The sequence below is a fragment of the Xenopus tropicalis genome, chromosome 4 (genome assembly GCF_000004195.4).
Source record: "Xenopus tropicalis strain Nigerian chromosome 4, UCB_Xtro_10.0, whole genome shotgun sequence".
In the NCBI taxonomy this organism is placed as follows: Eukaryota; Metazoa; Chordata; class Amphibia; order Anura; family Pipidae; genus Xenopus; species Xenopus tropicalis.
In genome coordinates this window covers 36,101,166-36,127,048 of record NC_030680.2, presented here as the reverse complement: position 1 = coordinate 36,127,048, position 25,883 = coordinate 36,101,166, and the positions used below count along the sequence as shown (strand labels likewise).

At 42.1% G+C, this 25,883-nt stretch overlaps 1 protein-coding gene across 6 annotated transcripts in view; it reads right to left on the bottom strand.

The window, feature by feature from the left end:
- Positions 1 to 25,883, bottom strand: part of rcor2 (REST corepressor 2) — a 41,639-nt gene that overhangs the window by 6,687 nt on the left and 9,069 nt on the right. Inside the window, exons 1-3 of one of the 6 annotated variants that reach the window (XM_012953530.2) lie at positions 5,059 to 5,401; positions 4,311 to 4,477; positions 41 to 97 (exon numbers count right to left, since the gene is read on the bottom strand). In XM_012953530.2, coding sequence (XP_012808984.1) covers positions 41 to 97; positions 4,311 to 4,428 — 175 coding nt within the window. In that variant the 5' untranslated portion in view covers positions 4,429 to 4,477; positions 5,059 to 5,401. Of the gene's footprint in view, positions 1 to 40; positions 98 to 4,310; positions 4,478 to 5,058; positions 5,402 to 25,883 lie in introns of those variants that run through there. The other 5 variants (XM_012953531.3, XM_012953529.3, XM_012953528.3 and 2 more) reach the window with 5 other exon arrangements.

Below are 25,883 nucleotides of genomic sequence, written 5' to 3'. Positions count from 1 at the left end.
AATATATTGGCATACAATGTGAATATGGCAATTAACGCACCTGGTTTACATTCAGGAATCTGAGCTTGGTAATCAGAGCCTACTCGAATCATGCTGTCTGTGGAAACAAAAAATATATACTAATTAAAGCACTGAAAAAATACATAGAAAAAGAAAAAGCATTTGCCCCTAAAGGTGGCCACACACGTAGCGATTTTCGATCGTTCCCACCCTCCACAGACGTTTAGGGCAATAGGAATTCTACCTCCTTCTGCCGATTCAGCCCTGAACGTAGATTTTGCTCGGGCGCCAGATCAAAATCTTTTAATCCACTCAATCGAACAATATCCGCAGCCTTGTGCGATATCGGTCACCTAGTCAAGCCGCCATACACGCACCGAATATCGTACAAAATATTGGTGCGTGTATGGCCAGCTTAACCCTTACAAGCAGAGCCCTGATAAGATTAAAGAAGTTATACACAACAGGGCAAATTTCAGCCTGGGATGGAGTGCCCAAATGTGCAATGTAGCCTGAAATGGAGCAGGTCTGTCCCTATCAGGAAATGTACATTTATGTATATCCACCTACCCTATAAACCATTACATGAGAACTAAACCCCAAATCAATGGCAGCTCCAACAGTGACCGGCATCACTTACATTATACATCATGCTCACTGGCCTAGGATACACCCACTGCCATCTTGCTGCATGCTCCTGGGTATCCCCCGCACCTAATAAAGCCAGGTGCATTCACAAGGGGTAATGGAGGCAGACAGCTTGGGGAAACTAACCTAAACCTATTAAAAGCAGAGGAGTGTTGGCTTAGGGTAGGAGGCTAGTTTTGGTAAAACCCAGTATTAGCCAGGGTGCCAGTTTGTTAGTCAACCTTAAAAGGAATTTTGACTACAGCTGACAGCTGACTACTAGACTTCCACACGAGTAGAAGGGCTACATTGCTTACAGACATATTGCTGTATAAAAGAAGCAATGAAAGTTAAAAAGGCATAATGAAGCAGGTACGTAACAAAAACACCCTATTAGTTAAGAGAAAATGTACAGAAGGCAGAAAGAATGTAAAAATAAAGGAGAACATGGCAAGTGAGCCAGGGGGCGGGAAGCACTGGTAAGCACTGGAAGGCCCAATCTAAGGATCTAACAAACTCTCTCATGCTTTTGGCACCAGCAGAATATTATCAAGGATACAAAGGAATCCCTTTGTAAGAAGAAAGGAGTTTCACCTTAAGTTGAGAAAATTGTTTTTTTACAGCAAGAATTATGGAACTGAGATTCTGTGGCTTTCCATGGTGGGTGGGAAAATGGAGGCACTGGCTTCCCAGTCCAGAATCCATCACTACCTAATGGAAGTGTAGGGTGGGTTAAATGAGCAGACTATTATGGTTTCCTCTCAGTCTAAGGAATCCTTATGCCTGCGTTTAGATGCAAACATCTGATTGGATGCTATGGGTTCCCACCCCTAAAGCATTAACATGCCCCTAAATCTCATTATAACAACGTATTCTCCAACAATGGCCCCAGTTATTATCTGAAAGCACTTCATTACATGAATGCAGAATTCTGAGCCTCTAGGCAAATAAGGTAGAAGGAATCTGTCAATCATCAAAGTCCACACTAAGAGAACTGCTTCATTTAAATATCCAATGGGAGAGGAGTGCTTTGGATTTGTAAGGGAAACCCATCCAATATGCTATTTGTGGCAGGCTTGTGACTTTAAGAGGGTCTCACTAGATAAAGTGAGGGGGTTGTGTTTGCAGTGGTGAACTAGAACACACAACTGGGATAAAGACATCCTTTATGGCTAAAATACATGAGGAAGATAAGGGCCACTAGAAATGATACAATAAACAAGTCAGATTTCAGCTAATTAAGCTATTAGTGATCAGTGTGTCCAGTTAAATAATTTCCAATTTGGACTGTATGGCTGCTGATGCGGGTGTTGGGTCTCCGAGTTCTAAGAGTACTGCATCTGCATATGAACTGACCCCCAATATAAAATTCTAGTTGGCTGGTGCCCCACACAGACATCTGTACGATGCCACTGGCCAATCTGGAATTCTATGGGGGTCACCTGTTTGTCTGTACATTATCCAACCAAACAGCTTGTGAGAAGGTAGCACAAAAAGAACGGAAGAACAGTGTTGCCTAGGGAGAGGGTAAATATGGCAGTACCAATGAGGGTATTAAATAAGTGTAATTTGCTAGAAAGACTATGCGTGTGGCATGTATGGGAGCAGAAACCAAATAGAGAGAAAGTCAGAGGTGAGCGACAGAGGCACGAAAGGGAAATGGGGAGAAAGGAAACACGAGACACTGGGTGGGGTGGGGGGGTGAGGTGCAGGAAAAGGGAGAGAAGCCCTTGTGAGCGGAGCTGCTACGGCCAGGCACAGTAGCATGAGAATTCTTATGATGAATTACAGAATTCTTATGATGAAGAACAGTTTCGCTGATTGGGAAGGGGTTAAGTAGAAGTTTAAGGGGTGTATGTCAAGTTGGGGTTAGCGGGAAATAAAGAGAAGCAAAGGAAATGAACAGGGGTGAAAGAGAGAATGAGACACCAGGAGAGCGCAGGAAGAGAGCAAGAGAATCCCCCGTGAGAAAAGAAGCTGCAGACAGGCAGACCAGCAAGGGTAAGCTCACACTAAATTCACCGTTAGCCAATCAGAGAAAAGATATGGATAGAACAGCATTTCCTAATGTAAAAGGGGTTAAGTGAGACTGAAGAGAGCTGCCATTGTGTGATTTCCAGTCCAGCCTCGTGTACCTCTGCATTGTATGTGCAATGGCAGCTCTTCCCACTGCTGGGATATACTATCAGATCTGCCAGTCTGCCTTTGGGTGGGCTCCAACTCACACCAACTCACAGACAGCAGCAACTGTGGCACTAGTGTGCCTTGGGACTCACCCCATGGCACACTTACAGCCAGATCCTCTACTCTAGCAAGCGACTGGACTGTTACTGCACATAACATGCACATCAGTGATGTTCCCCTGTTCTGCCTGTCCCTTATAGGGGGTCTTTTACTCCCTGCCCCACAGGAGACAAAAATAATCTTTTGCAGCAGCCATGCACTTTCTTTCATTTCATCTACCGTGGTGCCATTACACCCTTTCACTGCCACAGCCCTGTGTAATGCCTTTATACCAGCAGTAGGCTTTAATTATTCTCACCAGAGAGCACAACACAGTCTTTTCCTGCAGAGCATGGCAGTCATTAAAATCCTCCTACAGAGCCTGATGCAGAGGAGTTTAACCCTTCTACTACCAATGCACCCCTAAAGCCTCTAGGCAGACTTGGCTATCCCTTCTTCCAGCACTAGTCACTAAATTATATAACTAGTGGTGCAATGGGCCCTACAGATAAATTATTTAAGGGTGCCTCAACATTGAGAATAAGATATCTATCTATCTATATATTAAATATCTATATATTTCCTGCCTCCCCACCCCCCTTATTCTTGGGAATTTCAGTGTCATCTTGGTACCTTGTGTCACATACTGAGTCTTAATTAACCCTTAATATGGCACACTAGACTTTGTTTCAGATTTAAAAACTGTTTGGCATCTGCCTGTCATTGGTAATGACAGATACATTTTGGCCTAAAAAAAAACAAAAACACCCAAACATTCAAATATGCCTTTTCCAGTCTGTAACCAGCAGGGACAGCAAATCACAGTGCCACGAGTAAGATGTCCCTTTACCTCCTGTTTCTTAACCTTGGATCCCCAAATGTTTCAATACTAAAGCTGGCCACACCAAACAAGTGGATCTCCAGTTGGGCTAATTCTATCATTGGCCAGGAGTCCAAGGATCAGATCACACACTGAGCCTGCAGAGACCCATCACCCAAGGCATCTGCACGCCAATGCTGTCCCTGCCCAATGGAATTGTTAAACCTGTCTGACAGGTAGCTGCCCGATTTTGGGTCAGATATTGCCTTGGCATTCCCTCCTTGGGTCCCCATACTCAAGCTAATAAGATGTCAACTGAGTTTGGCAAGGCCTAGTCAGCATCTTTTATCAGCTCATGTATGGCCAGCTTTCAACTCCCACAGTCCTCCAAATTTAATCAGGTTGGGAGTTGTAGTACACCACCATCTGGGAACAGAATATAAAAAAACAGTGTCTTACCCCTTGTAGAAAAGAGCTGGATATTCGACCTCAATCACAAACCAATGCCCATCAGAGTATGACTTAACCCTTCCTTGCCCAACGCTGCAGCATAATGTAGTACAACAGTCTGATACCACCAAACTGCATGACTCCTGACCATCCCAAGGCTACCCTGGCAATGTGTAGGTTAATCTCTTACCCCGTGGAGCTTCATCCTCGCTGCTCTCTTCCTCAGAATTGCCCAGGCTGTCGGATTTGACCCTGTTGCGGGAGATAACAGCAGAGGAGCCGGTTGACTTCTCCATCACAGAAGGCATTGCTCTTCTTTGCGTGCTGACAGAACAAATATTCCCCTTCAGCGGGCTGCTTGAAACAGAGATAAAGATAAAGTCATTTTGGAGTATAAATAATCCATAAAAAATGAAAAGAAAAACTAAAAAGGGAAATCCCAGCCTGGGGCCCCCCAGCTGTGCTTGAAATATTCCCTGAAGGGCATGGCTATCTAACCCCGGACTCCCAGCAGCCTCCACAGCAGTTTGGCTCTCAGTGGATATTGGGAGAAGTAGTCTAGGAGCTGGTGGGCCAATATTCTGGAAAACCCTTAACTATAACTATGTGATGGCCACTGGCATTAGAGGGGAGCTGCTGCACCACAGGGCATAGACAGTAACAGGGGCTGCCCCATTCTCACATGGGGGGGGGGGGGGGGGTATGACTGAGCTGAACCCTGGGATGAATGGATACTGAAGGTGGGAAAGTGGGGGAGTGGGGCAAGTAGAGGTTATGGGGATAACAAACTCCATGAGACTACATGGGGTGAGAGAAAGAATGCCCAGAAGGTACGGAAGGGAAATGAAACAAAGAGAGCCGGTAAGAGAGTTGGCAGCGATGGATAAAGGATGAAAGTATGGAATAAATGGAAAGGTGGGCTGAAATGAGCCTTGTACCTGCCTCTCAAATCTTTGGGTGCAGGGAATAAAGTTGCGCGGAGTTTGCCCTGTATCTAGCCAAGGAAGGAAGCTTGGGATGGGATGCACAGAGAGGAGTCCGGCAGTTCCCTGAGCTGCTCAGTCACAATGAGAAGCAGCCACACACAGTCAGCCTGCTTGGGATAAAGTTCCGGCTGAGCCGCTTTACTCTACCGGACACATCCCTCCGCCGCCTAGACTGCTCTCTCTTTTTCTGCGAGGGTGCACAGCTGCCGGCATCACCCAATGTGACCTCCCCTCTCTATCCCCCCCCCCCTCACTTCTCTCAGGGGCCCCCTCCCCCTTTTCTTCTTTAACTTGCCATCCCTCGCTCCACTACCAACCGAACACACATTTCATACCCAGTTCAAATGTTTTTCAATTATCTACCATCCTGTGCCAACTAATTTACCCATTAGTTTTGCTCTCCAAGGCCACCCCCCCTTTATTGCCCCCTCCCCCGAGCATTGGGAGGCCTTTCACTAATTCGCCCCCCCCCCCCCGCCAAGCTTTAGAATCACCCCCGCCTCCCCCCGTCTCCATGGGATAATAAAGCATAAGCCTCCCCAAAAATGAGCCCATTTGCCACCCACCCCTCGTGTAATGATGAAAAAAGCTACTCTTCCTACTCCAGCCATTTTATTAACCTTAGGTGTAGCTACCCAATACCCCCACTAGTGGTAGGTCTACACGTATTTATTTGGGGGGGGGGGCATTGCCTGCTGCAACAAAGGTCAAATTGTGTTGTGCATGATGCTTGCTAATCATTTTATTATCTTCCTGCCTTTAAAATAAATGATGGCTATGATCAAGGGCTGTCAATAGTTGTATTTAGTGTACCTTTCAGGTACATACCCTCCTATAAATACATAGGAATGAGTGGAGTACAAAGCACAAAGCCCAACTTGTGGCCCTCCTGCTGAATGACCGGCACCCTACTGAAAGCAAAAGACTTCAAATGTTCCACAGGATAGCCACCATATACATAGGCTGCTGTATTTGGGGTTAAATAGGAAGAATACACCCTGTTTCTCCCCATTGTTATTTTTTCACATATTCCAGCTCTGTTGTCCTGCCCAGTGTTGCCCCTTTGCAAGCATGAATACTATGGTTTCTTTCTATAGTATTCACTCTGTTCATTTTCTCATCTGTGCCTTCATATCAGTCTCCTCTCTAGCCCAACATTCTTACATCTACACCCTGCCAGCCAACTCCCATCAATATGCTTGCCCATTCCCTTGCTATCTCTGATTGGGGCTATAACTCTTTTGCACTTAGATTTCAACTTTTCCCTCCATGACATCCAGATATTTGCTTCTCTCCTCTCTTTCCCTATGCCATTCAATGCTACCCATATATATTCTGCCCCCCCCCCCCCCATCCTTCCATTATCAGGATCATTACTCCTCTCTGGCATAATCACTTCTCCACTGCATATTCTGTCACCCCATTTATTGTCTTCATCAAGACCCCACCCATTTTTGCTTTTCAGACACCTTTGCATGTTTGTTATGAATCTCTCACCCCTTCGGTGCTAGCCAAAACTCATCATTGAAACCACCCAGACATTCAGGAACTATTTGTTATGGTGGAGGGAGAATATAAAAGGAGGCTATGTTAACCCTCAGCTCCCCATTGCCTGCAAAGTGTTAGATACAGTTGGCTTTAGCTGGCATTGGTAGGAGACAGCCCAAGATGTGATTGTGGCACAGTGTGTAGAGGCATGCATATTATTATGAGACATAAATGACATGCATTGCTTCTGTATATGGTACCACATAAGAAGGCTGGTTTTTGAGTGAATGTAGGAGCACAGAAATGATGTGCAAGCTGTTCATGGCAATTGAAGCTGGCACATGGGGCATTTAGCACACAGAAACAGATTAGAATGATAGCAGAACATTGAAATGGAGGCAGCTGTTGGCCATGGCAAAAAAGAGGAGGATATATAAACTGCAATGCACAGTGATACTGTATGTAAATGGGGAATGTGGGAGACAGGAATCAGTTTGATACTGAATGCCCATGAGAAGTAAAAAAAAAAAGAATGAAAAGAAGCAGTGCTACATTCTTTGTGCCCAGATATTACATACCAAAGATGCCTGTGTGGCGTGGCATATACTGGGAGAATGGCACAGGCAGTTGCTGAATGATTCTGCAGACAGTTTGTACCATGTGTTTGACACTGCATAAATACCACATGGGTATGGCAATGCAACACACTGTGCGTGGGACTGACATTGCGCGTTTGTGGGAATTAGACAGACTGTGTGTGGTGCCTGGAATAGTGAGCTGACCATGTGTGCCTGTCTTTGTGCTTCTGAATGGAGTGCCATGTGGGAGACAATCTAGGTACACACCCTGTGTATATGTGTGTAGGCACCATTGTACAATCAGGGTGAGCTTAATGTTATCAGGAGGGGGCTAGATATTAATTTATGGCAATGGATCCTATCCTTTACCAGGGGGTTAACTGATAATTACTGGCTTGGTGCTGGGCGGAAAAAGGAGACCTACACTCAATATGAAAAGTGATAGGGTGAGGGTGCCGGGCACTGTAGCACATACAATAGTAAGGGGAAACAAAAAGGTTTCAGGATGAAAATACTTTCTGTAGCAATAGCATGCAGTGGGCAGCTCAAATAACAGAACGCCAAGCCTTAGGAAGAGAGCTGCCTACTGAGGAATGGAGGACTAGTGCAAAGCATGAGGAACATGCAGAATATGTGTCTGAGAACTGAATAACAAAGCTGCTACTTGATAAAATGAGATTCAGAATCTGCAAGAAGAATAACACAGATTCCTGAGAGATAGAAAAGCGCCCTTACTTTGGTATAACAGAAACAGGGACTCTCACAGGCAGTGGGAGACTGATAGGAAGGCACACACACAAGCAGAAGTGAGTGTGGGGATGAGAGATAAAGTGTAGAGGATATTTGCACAAAAATACAAAGGTTTGGGGTGACTGGGAATAATTATAAACCCAAAATATGGAGATATCAGGGTACACAGTTTTGTGCAGAGCATATTTTTGGACAAAACATGTAAAAAGCTAGTGGGGGGGAAGTAAGGAATGCTCATACAATTATGAATGAGAGTAGGAGTCCACCATTGCTGCCTTGCACTACTATGGTCCAGGGTTCAATTCCAGCCAGAGCACTGTTTGTATGTTCTCCCTATATCTCTGTGGGCTTCCTTATGTTGTTTCACTTTCTTCACATCCTCTGAAGATAAATACACAAGTTTACTGGCTCCTGAAAAAACTGGTCATGGTGTATATGCATGTGATAGCAAGTTCCACTGTCTCAGATATTGATGCAAATGATGTATGTAAAGTGGTGTAGAATATGTACAGATGTGTACTGTATAACTAAGAATATAACAATTATGAGTGGTATAATCTCATAGATCTACAAGTATTTATGATGGGGTAAAAGATTCATACTAATATGAATCAGTGTCGAAGTGATGAGAATTAAGCCCCTCTATCTAATGTTGCTTGCTCCTACACTTCAGTGGGGCTCACTGGTTGTGTGGTGATGGAGGTGATGTCCAGGAGCATACTAAATTCTGACAATGAAATAAGATGTGCTGGAAACCCTCATGGAGTATTATATCACTTGCCAGTGTAGGCTTGGCACTTCAGTGTTTCCCAGGCAACAAGTGAGTATTGGCAGGGAAAGGCTGCCTCCAGCGTTCAGGAAGAAATGGCATGGCTGCAACCTGGTTCCAACCATGATGGACCCTGACAAGCATTAGTGGTACATTTCCCATGGTGATTTAATGAAGCAAGTCACCCTTTCAATCAGAATTAACATAAAAGATTAGAAAATACACAGAATCTTTGATTATCTGAATGGAAGTGATTAAATGGAAATAATGTACACTTATCCATGAACACGGCCATGTATGGCAGAGAGGTTTTGCAAACTGTTTGGTTCCACACCTTATAATTTCCCCTCCTTATATTAAATGTTCTGCCATCAGACTCACATTTTAGGTGTGCATACCTGCTCCCTACTGGCTCTAGACCTGTCCATTCTTTGTCCCTGATCGACACATGGATCGTGCACCCTGGAACAAGGTGGCAACCCTTGATGTGGCCCTAAGAAAGACTGTTATAGTCCATAGGCTGAACAAGGGCTTCACTGACTTTGTATTCATTTTAATATAATGCATCTCTCAAGCATGCAGCAAAAGAAAAAGAAATAAGTGGCAAAAATCACAGCTCTGTAACATGCCAATAGCATAGTAGGTCCCAGTATTGCACTGTGGCCCAAGCAGCCCCCCCCATATGACAAATAATTAGTGATTGCCTATGACATCTTACAGTAGCCCCTCTGGCTAAAATTAAGTATAAGCCATTACATGAGTAAGAATTTTGTCTCAAATACAGATGCACACACTTTTTCATACACAAGTCTATATATCCTTTGGCTGTTTATATAAACAATTGTCTTCTATACTTCTTTCCCTCCCCCACATCAGCTCTCAGTGGCTTTCTGCTGTGTCATTCAATAGTCTTATTATAGGACTTCCTGGCTTGTGTGGTCAGTAAGTCTGGTGTGCATGAAACAATAGTTTCCTCCAAATCTTCATCTGGATTTAATGTTTACTATCTTTTATTGATATAGTGCCAACATATCATACAGTGCATTACAGAGAGTTATTAATCTGTCTCACTAGTTCCTGCCCTTAAGGTACGTTTATGGGTATGTGCACAGCGGAAGGAGAGGCAACTGATATCATCAAAGGCCTTGGATATTGGTCATCTCGTCAATCAGACTCCTGCTTGACAAATAACAAGAATTCCAAATGGATAATTTAATGTACTGCTAGTCCAGCATTATCAGGGGTCCTAAATATGCAAATGAGATGTAAAAATGATTTAAACGTTAATGGAATTTGGCCAATGCACATAGAAGGCCACACTACACCCTGGGATTGAAATGGTTCACTGGGCCAGCAGGAGGGGTGATGAGAGGGAGGTTTGATTGGCAGAGCCCTAATAGGCATGCAACATAGAGGAGGTAAACACACAGTACTTGGTTGCAGCTCTGAGAGTGAAGAAAAAGGTAATAGCTACAAAAAGATGATGCTGTATAAAGGGAAAGTGAAGTGTGAACTGGGCTGCTCCAGAGTCCATTCAGATGAAGGCATCAAAATGGATCATTGTTGGTCCAAATTTTTATTAGTCACTCAGCTTTGGTGCAATATTAAGGTGGCCACACACGTGGTGATTTGCGATCTTTCGTGCGACCATCGGTCGCACGAAAGATTGTTCAATCGGCCACTAACGTTCAGGGCTGAAACGGCAGATAAGGAGGAAGAAACAAAAGGATTTCTACCTCCTTCTGCCGAGGTTTCGTACGATATTATCGGTGCGTGTATGGCCAGCTTTAGTAAAGACTAATTTGCTAGATCATTTGTTTTGGGTTGATATATATGTGAAAAGATTGCCACCTCAACCCCTCAAAACCAGACACATTGAAGCCTATCCTAGGCTAATAATCACCTAATTGAGATGGACAAATTGAACACTATATTGATTTCTGTGTAGCCATGCACGATGTCCAGGGCCTTAATCAGAAATCAGGCCCCATGACCACAACAAGAACACAGCACTGAAAATATTATGCTACCCCATTTATAAGCCACTTCCACTGTTTTTGGAACCCCCCGGTCAGGCCAGGCCAGGCCACAATGTCTGATACATGTCAATTAATTATAGGTAATATAAACTCTGCCTGTCAAATTGTCAGTTAGTAGTAAATTCAGGACAGCAAAATCATTGGTAGTTAGGAACTCACTAGTCTTTAAGTCTAGTCCCTGCAGCCAGGCCAGAAAATAAGCTCCTTTCCTTTATGCTAAAGAATCAGGGGCATAACTACAGAGGAAACAAATCCGGTGGTTGCAGAGGGCCCAGAAGTGTTAAGAGACCAGTGAGGCCCTAGTTAATGAGCAATTTCAATATATATGGGTAATGACAGGTCAACCTACCAATGTTTTGGGGCCCTAAATTGAATTTGCTGTGGGCCCCTGTAACATATATTTATACCACTAGTTAGCATGTGCCAACAGGAAAACAGTCTGACTGACCAGGATCATCTTTCTGAGGAAATATATTACATGTGTATCCTTTGTGTGCATAGGATATCACAGATGGCTTTGGCCTCTGACCACCAGGGTAATTTTAATTGTGGCACTGCTAATATGCTGCTTCTCCATGTCAACAGAGCAGCCCTACCCATAGATTTGACATATACAGTCTGGACGACCTCTTGCTGCCATGCTCTTTTGCTGCCATACTAGCCAGCCTGCTCATAATGGGCAAGGTCTGTGCTGCCAGACAGCAGACCCCTTGCCAGTGCTACCGCAAGCTAGATATAGCCTGCCTGGTAAGAAATGGGAATCTAGTTGCTAGATGGCCCCTAGCCTAGATTATTCTGTATTTATCAGTACCCCATAGACCTGTAACTGTAATGAGTCTGGCTTTAAAGAGACAAATTGCCCTAGAATGACTCACTGTGCAGAAAAGAAATGCTCCATATCTGCATTAATTTTTACTCCTACTATAGTTAAGGTTGCCACTTTTTCTGAAAAAGATTACTAGCCCAACATTAGCATCAAACATAATTTTTACCAAGTATAGTTTTTATTGATGGGAAAAGTGCACAAAACGGGCACAATCCCCCATTTTTTTGAGGAGTGCAGAGATATGAATTTATTAGATGAATACATTGTTGCCTGTGTTTGCCAATGCTTTAATCATAAGGGGCGAGTTGGGGAAAGCACAAAGCTATGCCCCCTACCAATCACCTAACAAGTATATCATTATTATACAGGTATAGGACCCGTTATCCCGAATGCTTGGGACCAAGGGTATTCCATATAAGGGGTCTTTCCGTAATTTGGATCTTCATACCTTAAGTCTACTAAAAAACAATAAAACATTAATTAAACGCAATAGGATTGTTTTGTATCCAATAAGGATTAATTATATCTTAGTTGGGATCAAATACAAGGTACAGTTTTATTATTACAGAGAAAAAGTAATTCCGTAATTCGGAGCTTTCTGGATAACGGGTTTTCTAATAATGTATCCCATACCTGTACTGTATATAGAGGATATATAAGAAAGGCATGGGTGTACCATATAATCACCTAAGGTGCCTTGGGTGCTGGCACTGCTTAGGGCCTGGGCATGATCAGGGCTTCACTACGCCCACAGGCACTATGCTCTGCAACTTGTGTAAATTTTCCCAGAGTGAAAAAAAATGAGTGGACCTTCTTTTGATATGCCCACATAAGGATATTCGGCGAAACGATTGAATTACAGTGACTGGCATAGGAGCTGTCAGACAGAGGACTGCATCAATCATCAATCAATGTGGTCAAACGGGAGAATCAAACCTGACTGATCGACACTTTGCCAATTTTCAGCCAGATATGGATCAAGAAGGGCCGTTTGAAGGCCCCATGCATGGGCAAATAAGCTGCCAAATTGGTCTAAGGGACTAAAATCGGCAGCTTCATCTGCCCGTGTATGGCCATTTTAAGACTATAGAGTTTGATAAACAATGTATATTAACTAACTCCTAAGACAACATATTTCATAGTGTTTAGGTCAGGACCTATTATAACTATTTTCCTTTCTTAGATTTGATTGCCAAATGTATCACATTAAGGTTAATGCCCCACTGAGAGATTAGTCGCACCCAATAAATCTCTGCTCCTGGGGGCAACTAATCTCCCTAAAATGCACATACACATCGCACTATTTTATCTTAGTTGTGTGATGTTGCCTGCAGGAGGAAACTCTGTGCAACTTTGGAAAAACAAGGTGATGTGCAGGCCTTTCCACCAGCCATTCACTTTTTTGCTGGTGGAAAGGCATTTCCGGGAGATCAGTCTCCTGTGGTAGCAGACTAATCTCTCTGTGGGGCATTTGCCTAAGGGGCCCATTTAGGTTTTTTGAGAAAAGTTCAATTTTTTTTCATGTTTCTTTTTTTCGAGATTTACGCATGCGTATTTTGGCCTTATACGAATGTTTTATTCTGGGTATTTTCTCAAAAAATGTGAGAATTTTTGTAAAACTCTCGAATGTTCGAGATTTGTAAAACTTTATGTGACCTTTTTAGACTGACAAAAAACACACTAGGTATAACAGCCGAGAACCATTGACAGCCTGCTCTTGACACATTTTCAAGGAGAAGTTAAACACATTATTATTTTCTATTTCACAAAGTTTTAAGTGAAAATTAAACACATTATTGTTTTCCAAGAATGAACACCATTGCTTCTAAAATGGCCACTGGAAAACTTCCTATTTGGAAAAAAAGAAGAATTCAAGGAAATGAACGTCCGTTTAAAATTTGGGATTTTTTCAAGAATTTTGTGCAATATTCTCTAAATATTCAGGAAGCTTTTACCAAACTTCTCGAGAAGTATAATTCTCAATATTTTCATATGATCAACTTAACAAATTATCGTGAAAATTAATAAATACATAATTGATCAAATGTTTTAAATAAAACAACTCAGGAGTTTATGTGAGTTTCTAAAAACACACACAAAGATTTTTAGTAAATGTGCTTCTAAGGGTGATGCAACTGATCTATAGTAAGGCTATGTGCCATACATTTAAGGATCCCCTTGTCTGGTAATTACAGCTCTTTGCCTGATTTGGCCAACCACGTTCTGGGTCAAATTGGGTTGATCTGTTCAGCGTCCCATCAGGATTTTCAAACCTGCCCCCATGCATTTTGACCAGACATGCAGATGGCCAACATGTACTTATCCATCATTTGTGGCAAACAGAACAATGAGTTCAGACAAAAGCAGTGCTTTGTTTTTGATAGATGATTTCACACACCCACTAATGGGATTTCATCAGCAAACGGAATTTTCAGTCTTGACTAAAAAGTCATTTGGGGGGGGGGGGGATTTCACAAAAGTGGCATTATTTGGAGTTAAAGTAATAAAATGTTTGTTTACACCAGAAAACTCCAAATTCACAATCATCTGAATTCCAAATGTATGTCTTTAATTCATTCTACAACAACATGGTTTTTTTTGTGTGAAAAAGTTGCAGCAAAGCTTATACCAGCTTTACCAGTTTACTTCATATTTCTGAATTTTACATTATCTACAACAAAATGGAGTTAATTGGGGTCATTTATAAACATTTGGCAAATTTGCCCATGGACCCATACCAAGCAATCAGTGATTGGCTTTTTTCAGCCACCTGCAGGTTGAACAATGAAAATACACATTTTATTGGTTGCCATGGGTTACTGCCCATGTGCAAATTTGCCCAGTGTTTATAAATGAGACTTAGGGGTACATTTATCGTGCTGTGTAAAAAGTGAAGCATTACCAGTGATGTTGCCCAGGGAAACCAATTAGCAATTAGATTTCAACAGTAAGAAAACCAAGGCAATGCATCTGATTGGCTGCTATGAGCAACGTCACCGGTAATGTTTTACTCAACTTTATACATAGCATGATAAATATACCCCCATATGACTACAAAAAAACGTATCCTAATTGAAGTTTAGCATAAGTTAAGAAATACCAAACGTCTGCAAACTAATTTGGAGTACAAGATTCACGGAAGATCAACTGAACTCCAAAGTGTACAAAACCACCAAATTTCCAAAATAGACAAAGTCTTTTGTAAATCTGACTTTAGGAGTCAGAACTTTGCAGCTGGATGGAATGTATCCAGTATTAACAAACCTAAAAAGTGGGCTGGAGTTTGGAACTGGATAGGCCCTTTGAAAAATGGGTCTGTTTACTGAAAAGTGGCACCCTACTTATATAAAGAGGATGTTAAGTCCACAATAAAAGTGATGTTTCCCAGAGTTTCCTGATAAATTAGTGATCATTTCTGGTACATGACAGATTGATGACAAGATCCAATAATTTAACTTGTGGGGGACAAAGAAATTTGTCCTCAGCTGCACAGTAATAATATTAGCAGGGTGCTTAAAGGAATACTGTCATGGGAAAACATGTTTTTTCCAAACACATGAGTTATTAGAGCTCTTCTGGCAGAATCCTGCATTGTAATCTGTTTTTAAAGACGCATACAGATTTTTTTATATTAATTTTAAAATTTCACATGGGGCTAGCCATATGCTTCATTTCCCAGGGTGCCATAGCCATCTGATTTGGAGTGATATCACCCCCCACCCCAGCAGCTAATCAGCAGAGCAATGGGAAGGGAGCAAGATAGCAGATCCCAGTAAATATCAGAATAGCACTCAATAGTAAGAAATCTAAGTCTGGCTTGGGACTCCTCCAGTTACATGGGAGTAGGAGACACAATAGGTTACCTGAAATCAGTTCTAATGTGTAGCGCTGGCTCCTTCTGAAAGCTCAGACTCAGGCACAATGCACTGAGATGGCCCCTACACTAAAAAAAGACTAAAACAAAATACATTTGTTGGTTCAAAAATAAAATTTTAAAATAGTAGAGTGAATTATTTGCTATGTAAACGGTGTAATTTAGCAACAAAGACTGCACCATAAAAATCATAACAGAATCCCTTTAAAGGAAAACTATACCCCCAGAATTAATACTAATCCAACAGATTGTTTATATTATGTTAAAGGAGAATGCAAGTCAAAATTTAAAAAGCATACTGCCCAAAAGTCCTCCTATTGTTTAGTAAAAACGCCACACTTTGGGCTCACCTAATCAAATATTTACTCAGTCACACTTACTTCACATTTTCTAGAACAGGCAGCCATCTCTAAAAAGGTATTCTCCCTTCCTTTCCCTCCTTGCTTCATACTGTACATGTGTTTCATTCCCTCCCCCCCTCCCCTCTGCCAGATCCGCTTCTGATTGGTTGGTGGGTATGTGTAGCTCAGAACAGGAGACAGGATCAAGTTACACACATGCTCAGAGAATAGGAAGGCTGCCGCTGGCACCTACAGGAAGGGGAGAGAGATTTTAGTGATGTCACTGTAGTCTTCACACTGCTGTAGGCTGCCAGCACCATATCTCAGAGAAGCAAGCAGGCATCTGGGAATTTAGATATGCAGTAAGTAAGAATGCCTTTAGACTTACTTTTAATTTATATTAACCTTTCATTGTCCTTTAAGTGACCTAGTAAAGAATCTCGCCAAACTAGAATATATATATATATGTAAAAAATGCTGATGCACACCAGGAAAATTTTATCAGCATTTTTTACATATTTACATTGTTTATCTGATTTGCACCCAGGTTGTTATCCCTATAAGTGTGTGCCTCAGCCTTTTTCTATATATATAATATATATATATATTATTGTGCAGGTGGACTCCCTGCAATTTGAGCCTGTCTAACGCACCCATAGCACTATATTATATTATATTAAGGTCTGAGTGCATCGTACGTTGGTTTTTATATATATATATATATATATATATATATATATATATATATATATATATTATATGTCCATTAATTGGCTGATGTGGCCTAGCATGTACTGCACTGTGAATCCTATGATCCAATCCTAGGAGGTAGCCCTTGATTCTTAAAATGGCAATTTTCTATTTAGCAGTACCCAATAGCACATACTACTTAAAAAGTATATTTTTATGAAAATGGTTTATTTAGATGAAGCAGGGTTTACATATGAGCTTGTTTATGCAATATATTTTTACAGAGACCTACATTGTTTGGGGTTATAGTTTTCCTTAAAGTCAGCAGGGAACAGAGAGGAATACAGCAGCGGCACCTCAGTATATGTTTAATTACCCTGCAGCCACCAACACAGGAGCTTTAAGGCAGAGTTGTTAATTTAACAACCAGATTTGTAGAAATAACTGAAAATAAAAATGTATGTATGTATGTATATATACATGAATATAGTTTTATTTATATAACACTACAACAAACAGGGGTCAATACAATATTAAAACAAGTAAATATAAATTGCAGTTACATTATATATTAAAAGATAGGTGTCAAAGAGACAAGAAGGCGGCAATCCCTAGCCCATGGAGCTTACAATCTAAGTGGCTAAATTGCAAAAGTACTCAGAAGCACTGGCGTAACTATAGAGAAACCAGACCCTGTGGTCTCAGGGGTCCTGGACCATGTGGTCCTCTTCCTATACAGTTAATAAAAAATCCACTCCCCCCAGCCCATCTTCTACCTTGACATGAGTGCGTGCTGATGCCAGTGAAGGGCAGCAGCGGAGGATTTGCTGTGCTTGCCAGGCACCTCTGAAAATTTTGTGTGGAGGGGCTGGGCACTTATCTTTATGTTACTGCTCATAAGAGTACACTGAATACGTTTGCTTTAATATAGCCGAGAGAGAGGTCCATGTCTGAAATAAAATGGCATTACACTATATATATGATAAATATGATACAGTATATATAATATGGTGTGGTGGCAGTGACTAGACAAGGAGAACCACCACACAGCATGGAGAGATATTGTAACAGCACAGTGTAAGGGGAAATTCTCCAGAGACACTGTATTGTCTGAGGGAGCTAATGGGTGGGAGGGGGAGATGAAGGCAATATGACAGTAGAAATGTTTAATGAGGGGAGCAGAGCAGTGCGACAGTGCTGGATTAAGGGCCTCAAAAAGGCCTGAAGCTGAAAAATTATAATGGGCCTATTCCCAGGCAAAAAATAAGTGTGTGTGTGTGTATATATATATATATATATACACACACACACACTTATTTTTTGTATAGTTATATATATATGCTTTCTGGTGGTCATGGTTGCCACAGAAATATTATTTAGTAAAACACAAAACTGTAAAAACAGTAAACAGAAAACTGGTTGACAGTATGACCGAGAGAATAAGCTGTCCACAAGGTTAAGAGTCATACAGCAAGTATCTGTAGGAAATCAGAATAAATCCACATTTATACAGCTTGGTTCATGCTCACTTTGCGTACCCATGAACACACTGGCACAGTGTACTAATTTCATTGCAAAAGACATACACAAACCTACAGGGCTTATTTATGACTGAAACCACAGTTGCAGGGGTGATCCTGGCCCCTCTGCCACCCGACTTGGCTTTTCTGATGCCACCCCCCTTTTTCCCCTGCGCTAGACTTTTCAGTATCGGAGGGGGACAAGGAGGAGGGGGGCTGCATTGCTACCGCAGAGAGCCCAATTGTGCTTTTTTGCACCTGGAGAGCAGAGATTCCAATTAAAAAATTGGAATTTCAGCTCTTTAAGTAACCTGGAGCTCTTTGTCGCCCTTCGTAACCCACTGGGCACTGCCACCTAAAGCAAGAATCTCAACTTGCCTCATCGGAGCATTACCCTGCGCAGTTGCAGTTGTGCAGCCGCTATTCTTTAGAGGTACTTACATTTCCTATAGTTAGCTCAGGACTGGTTCCTCCATCCTGCCTCCTGTTCTGAATCATAGGCAAGTGTGAGTATTAACACAGGGAAATCCTGGAGCTACCAGCGCCTTCAGGTAGATGGTAGCTCCAGAGTTGCCACAGCAGCAGCCAGTCTCAAGGCATAAAGCGGATTTGCACCTAAAAAACCACACATGCATTTTGGCACCAAGTGGGGGAAACAATGGCATGTAGAAAATCTTTAACGTAATTGCGTCTCACCGCATCCAAGGGATAATTTTGCACGTTTTGATGCATTAGTCATAACTGTGTCGGACACAACTCTCCTCTCGGTTGCAATCATGCTGGAGGTATAGGGGGGGTGGGGAAAAAAATCAGCCCTTACTGTTACCAGGCAGATTGCCGCCTGAAGCAGGAGTCTTACCTGGCCTCATGGCCTAAACAGCACTGAGTACCTCATTTAGCAGCAGCTGCACAAAGACTGCTTGTACCCCATGGTTCAGTGGCAGATGCACTTTGTCGTGCTTTATAGAAATCACAATGCTTTGCACATGGTTATAGAAGGCAGAGTTTGTGTGTGTGTTTATCATGGACAGGTTGATATTCTAAAGCCCTTAGCAGCAAAGAACAGAATGCTCCATAAGGAACTGACATTAGTGGTGCTTACTTTTGGCAGTTTTTTTTTTTTTTTTTTTAAATTAAGCCTTGTAGAATTTTGGCAGGAACTTGGTTAAAAGATTCTGACAAGGAGGGGAAAAGTTAACTCAAAAGCAGTGTCTCCCTCCACTTTGGACTTGATCCAAACGCATGATTGTCACTACAGGTCCTCAAGGTGCGCTGGCAATCCCCATTGCAACCTTTAAATTAGTTCATTTAGCCTATAAATTAAGAGGAGGACTGTGTAAGGTGCAGATGATGCTCTACAGCGGGGCTGTCAAACTGGAGACTAGCAGCATGATGTGGCCCTCCACAGGCTTTTTTTGGCCCCCCAGTTTGTTCAAAGGCTCCATAGACTTCACTATATGACATCATTATTTTCATTTAATGTGGCCCTCCAGTATCCTGTATGTCTGAGGTAAAACTGTGTCTCTACACTTAATAAGTTGGACAGAACTGCTCTACTTCTAACATCATAGGGTATAAATCAGGCCCAGACTGGCAATCTGTGGATTCTGGCTAATTTCAAAGGGGCTACTGTAAGATGCCATAGATAGTCACTATTTATTGGGCCAGTGTGGGGCTGTTTGGGCCTCTGTGTACTTAAATTGCCAGGGCCTATATTGAATTCCCTATTTTGAATATACACATTTTAATTCCACCAACAGTGGGGCTAGGGAGCAATGATGGAATTATACAATCCTCTGTTTAGCCAGACAGACAGACCTGAGAGAAACAGATGCTCTATGTAGATGCCTTTGGCAGGGGTTAAGTGATGCAACAAGGTGGATGGATTCACTCTATACAGTGGATGCAAAGATGGTGGATGCAAAGATGGTTGGAGTGGGGTTATTTTAAACTGCAGTACTGCACATGAGCAACAATAACTGGAACTATCCATCGCTCTGGCAAGGAAGGGGGTTAAGTGATGCTCTGCAGGGGTCTGGCAGGAATGAAGCTAACCAATCCTCAATGTGGTTCTGGCAGTAGAGGGTTTAATTGATACTCCACAGGACTCTGGTAGAGGTGGGGTCAGTGAATGCTTTAGGTTTGTATATAAAAAAAAAACAAAAAAAAAAAAACAGCATACATCTATGGATTTAAAAGGGTCAGGTTATAATCATTGATGTGATCAGAAATAATGATGAACATCACTTGCTATTGGCAGTAGAAGGGTTATGTTGCACTGCGCCAAACATCGGAAAAGAGAGTGTAAATTGCTTTGGAAGGGAAAGGATTAAATAATGGCCTGAAGTAGGGCAAGGGTTAACGTTTGGATTTGAACAGATAATAATGTACAGACCAGAGCCTTTCATAGAGAAGGTTAAGATCATTTGAATCTGCCTTATATAAATATATGTGCCACAGGCACCCCGGTATATACCCCCCCTACCCCCCCACCCCCCACACACATCCTCCTCCCTCTCTCCTTCCTGCTCCTTGCCATGGAACACCACACATTCCCCAGAGACACTGGAAAGGGAGAGGGAGGAGGTGTGCGTGGGGGGAGCGGGTGTGACAGGGATTCAGCCAGCAGACTGAGAATGTTCTCTGCAGGAGCACAGCTCAAGGCAAGGGTGGGGGCATTATGAGAAACTGAGAAGGGGCGAAAGAAGGAGGGATTGTAATAGATAGGGAGACAAGGTGAGCACATTTAATTGACAAATAATATTGATGATGACACAGAAAGGAATCCAAATTAAAACTGAATTAGTAAGTCTTAAGCTAGCCATACAGAGTAAGATTCGTTTGTTTGGTGAGGTTGCAGACTTTTCCCCCAATATGCCCACCTAAGGTGGGCAATATCATAGTAATCCAAACATTTGGCCCTTAGGCCAAATGATTGTATTACAACAACCGGAATACGAGCTGTTGGAGCAAGGACCACATCAATGAGCTGATGCAGTCCCCAATCCCAAGGGAAAATCAAACATGCCCAATCGATACCTGCCCAATTTTCGGGCAGATATCAGTTTGTTGAATCCATGGGGGGGGGGGGTCACAATACAAGGGCGGATAAGCTGCCAAATTGGTCTAAAGGACTCAAATTGGCAGCTTAAATCTGCGTAAGACCACCTTTAGTAACATAACAGGAGATTATAGAGGAGTAGGAAGAGAATGAAAATAGAGACATTAATATTATTATTAATGCTGCACTGTCCACAGAAGAAGCCTAGTGGGAACTGTGGGCAACTGTAATAAAGTCAGAAGAGAATCAGTTTACAAACCCATTCCTATTCATATATGGTTTAAAGTAAAGGAACGGACTTTAGAAAAGACTAGTAGATTTTGTGGTCTCCAAGCCAGTTGGGAACAGCTTTGATTTTTTATTTTCAGAACTCTGAACTCCGGACAAGTAGTTTTAGACCGGACTGCCCATGTTTAAAACTGGACTATCCACTTCAAAACTGGAGAGGTGGTCTAGCCTACCACAGCAGCCTTTCTAAATCTATTGGACAGGTTCAGAAGGGCTGAATCTGCCTGTTTATGCGGTCTATTGGCTCTGCAGAGGGAGAGAGGGTGCGGCATCCAGACTGCTGCCTCAGGTGGCAGCAGCCCCAGGATCAGCACTGGATCCAGGGATTGGGCCAAGTGCCATCTTGGAGTCAGGAAGGAATTTTTCCCCCCTGAGGCAAATTGGAGCGGCATCAGATTTTTACCTTCCTATGTATCAACTAGTAGTTAGCAGTTAACTTGATGGATGTCTTTTTTCAACCTAACTTACTATGTTACATTACAATGTATGTTAAGTTATGTTTCTCAAATACAGGCACAGTCTCCTGTGACAAATAAGTCAAACTAAAGTTTCACTGCAGTTATACATTAGCCCAGTTATTCAAGATGAATCTAGAACTTAATTTGGGCTTCTGACAAATCCCAAAATATTATTTTAAATATTGCTGAAAGTATAGAATTGGAATTCTGTGGGGAAAAACTCTGCATTCTAAGCTCCAACATTGCATATTGCACCTTTTCCCACTGTTTTTAAATTAGGCCCATTATCTTTTTCTATAGTTCAGTTTTGGTTCAGTGTACATGAATAGCATTCTAGTTTCTCAGTCTAGGCTGGAATCTGATAAGGTCCTGACTGAGTCCTTAAGGCATTACAGGTGACAGGCTGATTGTGATTGGCTGTAGGAAAGGTCACATGAGAGAGATTATTTGCTTTATGTGACAATCTAAAAAATGAATATATTGTTCACAAACAGTTTTGACTTGGCTGTATCTTTCTGACAATTGGCATGCTTCTTTGTAAAACAAACAAACAAACAAACATTGTTAGATATTTCACAGATCATCTAGAAAAAGTTAGACTGAAATTCACGAGTGTCACATACACTTAGGTCAATATGTCCCACAAAATTGTTTAATAACCATGTAATATTATTCTTTGTGACATTACCCTAAGCATGTATGATAGATAAAAAGCTAATCCAGTCAAATGTTATCTTATTTTAGTGTGAGGTCGGTGTGTCTTCACCCTTAGGGATCTACTTTGGTGGTCCCAAGTACGAAAGTGGCCAAACCTTTGGCCGAACAACTGGATTATGTGGCAGTGATTGTATGCAGCAATAAAGCATACAGGATCTGCCTCACCTGTTGGGTAATGGTATGACATACATTTAGCCAGAGATATAGGACAGGTTAATGCAACCTCACCTAAATATCAACCACTGTTGTAGATAGTAGAGTAGAGGACATGACCCCAAATCTAAGAATTTTATTGATTTTAAAATAACTTGTAAATGTAATGACTATTTAAAGCAGAATCTGCATTTCCCTTTCTTTTCACTTCATGCATTCACCTCCCGTGCAACTAAGACAGTTTCCACAATTCTTGCATGTTCTGTGATAAACAGTAGCTTAACTACTGGATGGCAAATCTGGGCAAGAACAGCATCAGGCCATGGATAATGTCCTTTCCTGCACAAGCCGAGAATCTGGGTGGTCAAATCAGGCAAAGATGCACTCACCAAAGGAGCAGATCTTAGTCTATATGGTCAGCTTAAATTGAGGAAACTATTGGGGGGAGCAGGGGGTGAGACTGCACTAGGGCCTGCCCCCCTATGGGGCCTGCTGTGAGGCCATCAGCAGAGCAGCAATGCTGCCAGGAGGTGTGCTGGGCAGCAATGAGGAGGGGGGAGGTGAAGGTGGGGCACAATTTACACTGGGGCCCTGTAAGGCTTTGGTTACGTTACTGTGAGGCCTATTATAAAGCTGCTCACAGTACATTTATTGTTATTACAATATCATTGTTCTGACCACGTATTTTCCCATTTCTTCCATCTTATTTTGTCTTTCTTTTGTAGGCTACTCTTTGTATTATAAAAAAACTCTGAATATACACAAACACATTACCCTTAAAAAGGCAAATGCAAATGTAGAGAAGGAATGTACATTGTATATTGCTTTTCATTCAACTGAAATGTTTTTTAGCTTTTTTTTTTGTAAAATTTTGCACAAAGATTTTTTATACTTAGTTTTTAAGATACGGATGTTTAGAAGCTGGGGAGTAATGGAAGACCAACATCTGCCAATGCTTAACTCTTTATTGAGAGAACAGTCTTTTAATCCACCCCACACACAGGAGAAATTCAATTGTGAATAAGAAAACCTATTGCTAATGTGAATAGTAATAGAAAAGTAACAGTAGGTTACAATGGGTTTAGAACTGGTAGTAGTGTCTTAAAAAGAAACAGAGAGATATCTAAAATACAAAAAAATCCTGCTTTCATTTGTGACATAAGCCCTGCCCCTTTTTTTCACAAAAGGCCATCTGCTCTTTCTGTCTGAGGCACTTAAAAGGTTAAACAGACAAGCACGCTATTAATACTGGCTATCTACCATCCTGTTGTTCTAATCCCTTAAACTCAGGCTCCTCTTCTAAAAGAAAGCCCCATACAAAGTATGATGTCCCCCACCCACAACCACTATTATATTCCCTTCCCCAACAGCAAATAGAACTGTTATACTGTCCTGCATTCATGCACAGACATACATAGAAACCATAGATAGAAAGATATTAATGAGATTGATTGAGATTAGGATTCTGCATGAAGTTTGTATGTAGATTGCAGGTTCGCTCAGGTATTCTTACTCTGGCAGGTTAGCTGGCTTCCTGGTTAATTGCCCCCAGTGTGTGTGCCCGTGAAATTAGCTCCACTGGGACGGGGCCTGGTACAATGACCAAACATTTTCTGTAATGCAACACGCTATATATATGTTACCATATGCAGATTCGAGTCAGATTCAACTTCAATGAAGTTAGAATTGGTCTCAGTTACTATTCAGTTTGCACCTGCTGAAATGCCACACACAAAAAACTGGAGTTATCTAGTACTTAGTTCAGTGGTCCCATTACGTCTATCAACGTGCAAGGCACAGTTCACAAAGGTGCCACAAAGCCCTTTACTTTATTACTGCCATTAACCAGCTATAATATATGCCCATGCCCATGACTTGCCACTGTAATGCCTATTTAGTAAGAGGTATAAGTTTTATGCCACCAACACTGCTTAGTTAAATTCTGTGCTGGTTTGTGATGGGTGCAGTTAAAACATAAAATAAGTTGGGGTCCTTCCCTCACCTCAGAATAAGACATATAAACTGTGACCTTTTCTCCCTTCACTGAACCAAATTTTATGCCATTCTCTTTTGTTAGTGTGTGACACAGGCAGATGGGCATTATAAATCTGTCACCCATCTGTCATGTGACCCAGAGATTTGGGAGTTGCTTGGTCTCCTTCCATAAGCACACAGTAGAGGTTTTTCCTCCTTTCATATGGAATTAAAAAAAAAAGCATAGTGGAATGTTAGTTTGTCCCTCCTTCCTTACAGTGAGAGACACGAGCAATGTAAAGGGCATTTATTACAGGAAAATTATTCCCCCCTCTCCCAGAGGTTGCATTCCGGTTGGGGGAAACAATACTGTTTATTATTAACATTCATTATTAACATTTATTTATAAAGTGCCAACATATTCCGAAGCACTGTATGCCCCAAAATGCTTATAGAGAGCATTATCGAAGGGAGCTCCTGGTGCAGGCAGCCTTGTTTGGTGACACGCATGCGCATAATGATTATTATGCATGTGACGTAGGAACAATGTTCCTCCTCCTCCCCCCCCCCCCCGATCTTACGTCACATGCATACACACACCCCCGTTAAGTTTGCCCAGGAGCAGTAACCCATAGCAACAAATAAGATGATTGCTTTTAAACAGCTAATCTGTAAATGCTACATGCTGACTGGTTGATGTAGGTGATTAGATTGGTAGCAAACTTTGCTCCTTTTATTACATTTGCCTGATAATGAGTGAGCTAAACTTGCGTGTGCCCCAACATGGCCACTGACACTGAGAGCTTCTTCGCAGTTAAAGGAGAAGGAAAGGCTAAGTCACTTGGGGGTGCCAAAATGTTAGGAACCCCTAAGTGACTTTAATCGCTTACCTTGTACCCCGGGCTGGTGTCCCTGTACGGAGAGAACCGCACCAGCCCGGGGTAGCTGCATGGTCTCCTCTTCCTGCTTCTGCCTTCGCACGCTTGCACATGCCCAGTAGAGTGAAAAGCGAACTTTAACAAAAAAAACTCTGCTTTTTCACTCTATTGCGCATGCGCCGGCCCAGGGATTCCAAGACAGAAGAAATAAGGAAGAGGAAGCACTCGCTACAGGTACCCCGGCAGGTGTGGTTTTCTCCTAACAAGAGCACCAGCCCAGGGTAAAAGGTAGGCGATTAAAGTCACTTGGGGGTGCCTAACATTTTGGCACCCCCAAGTGACTTAGCCTTTCCTTCTCCTTTAAAGGAGAAAG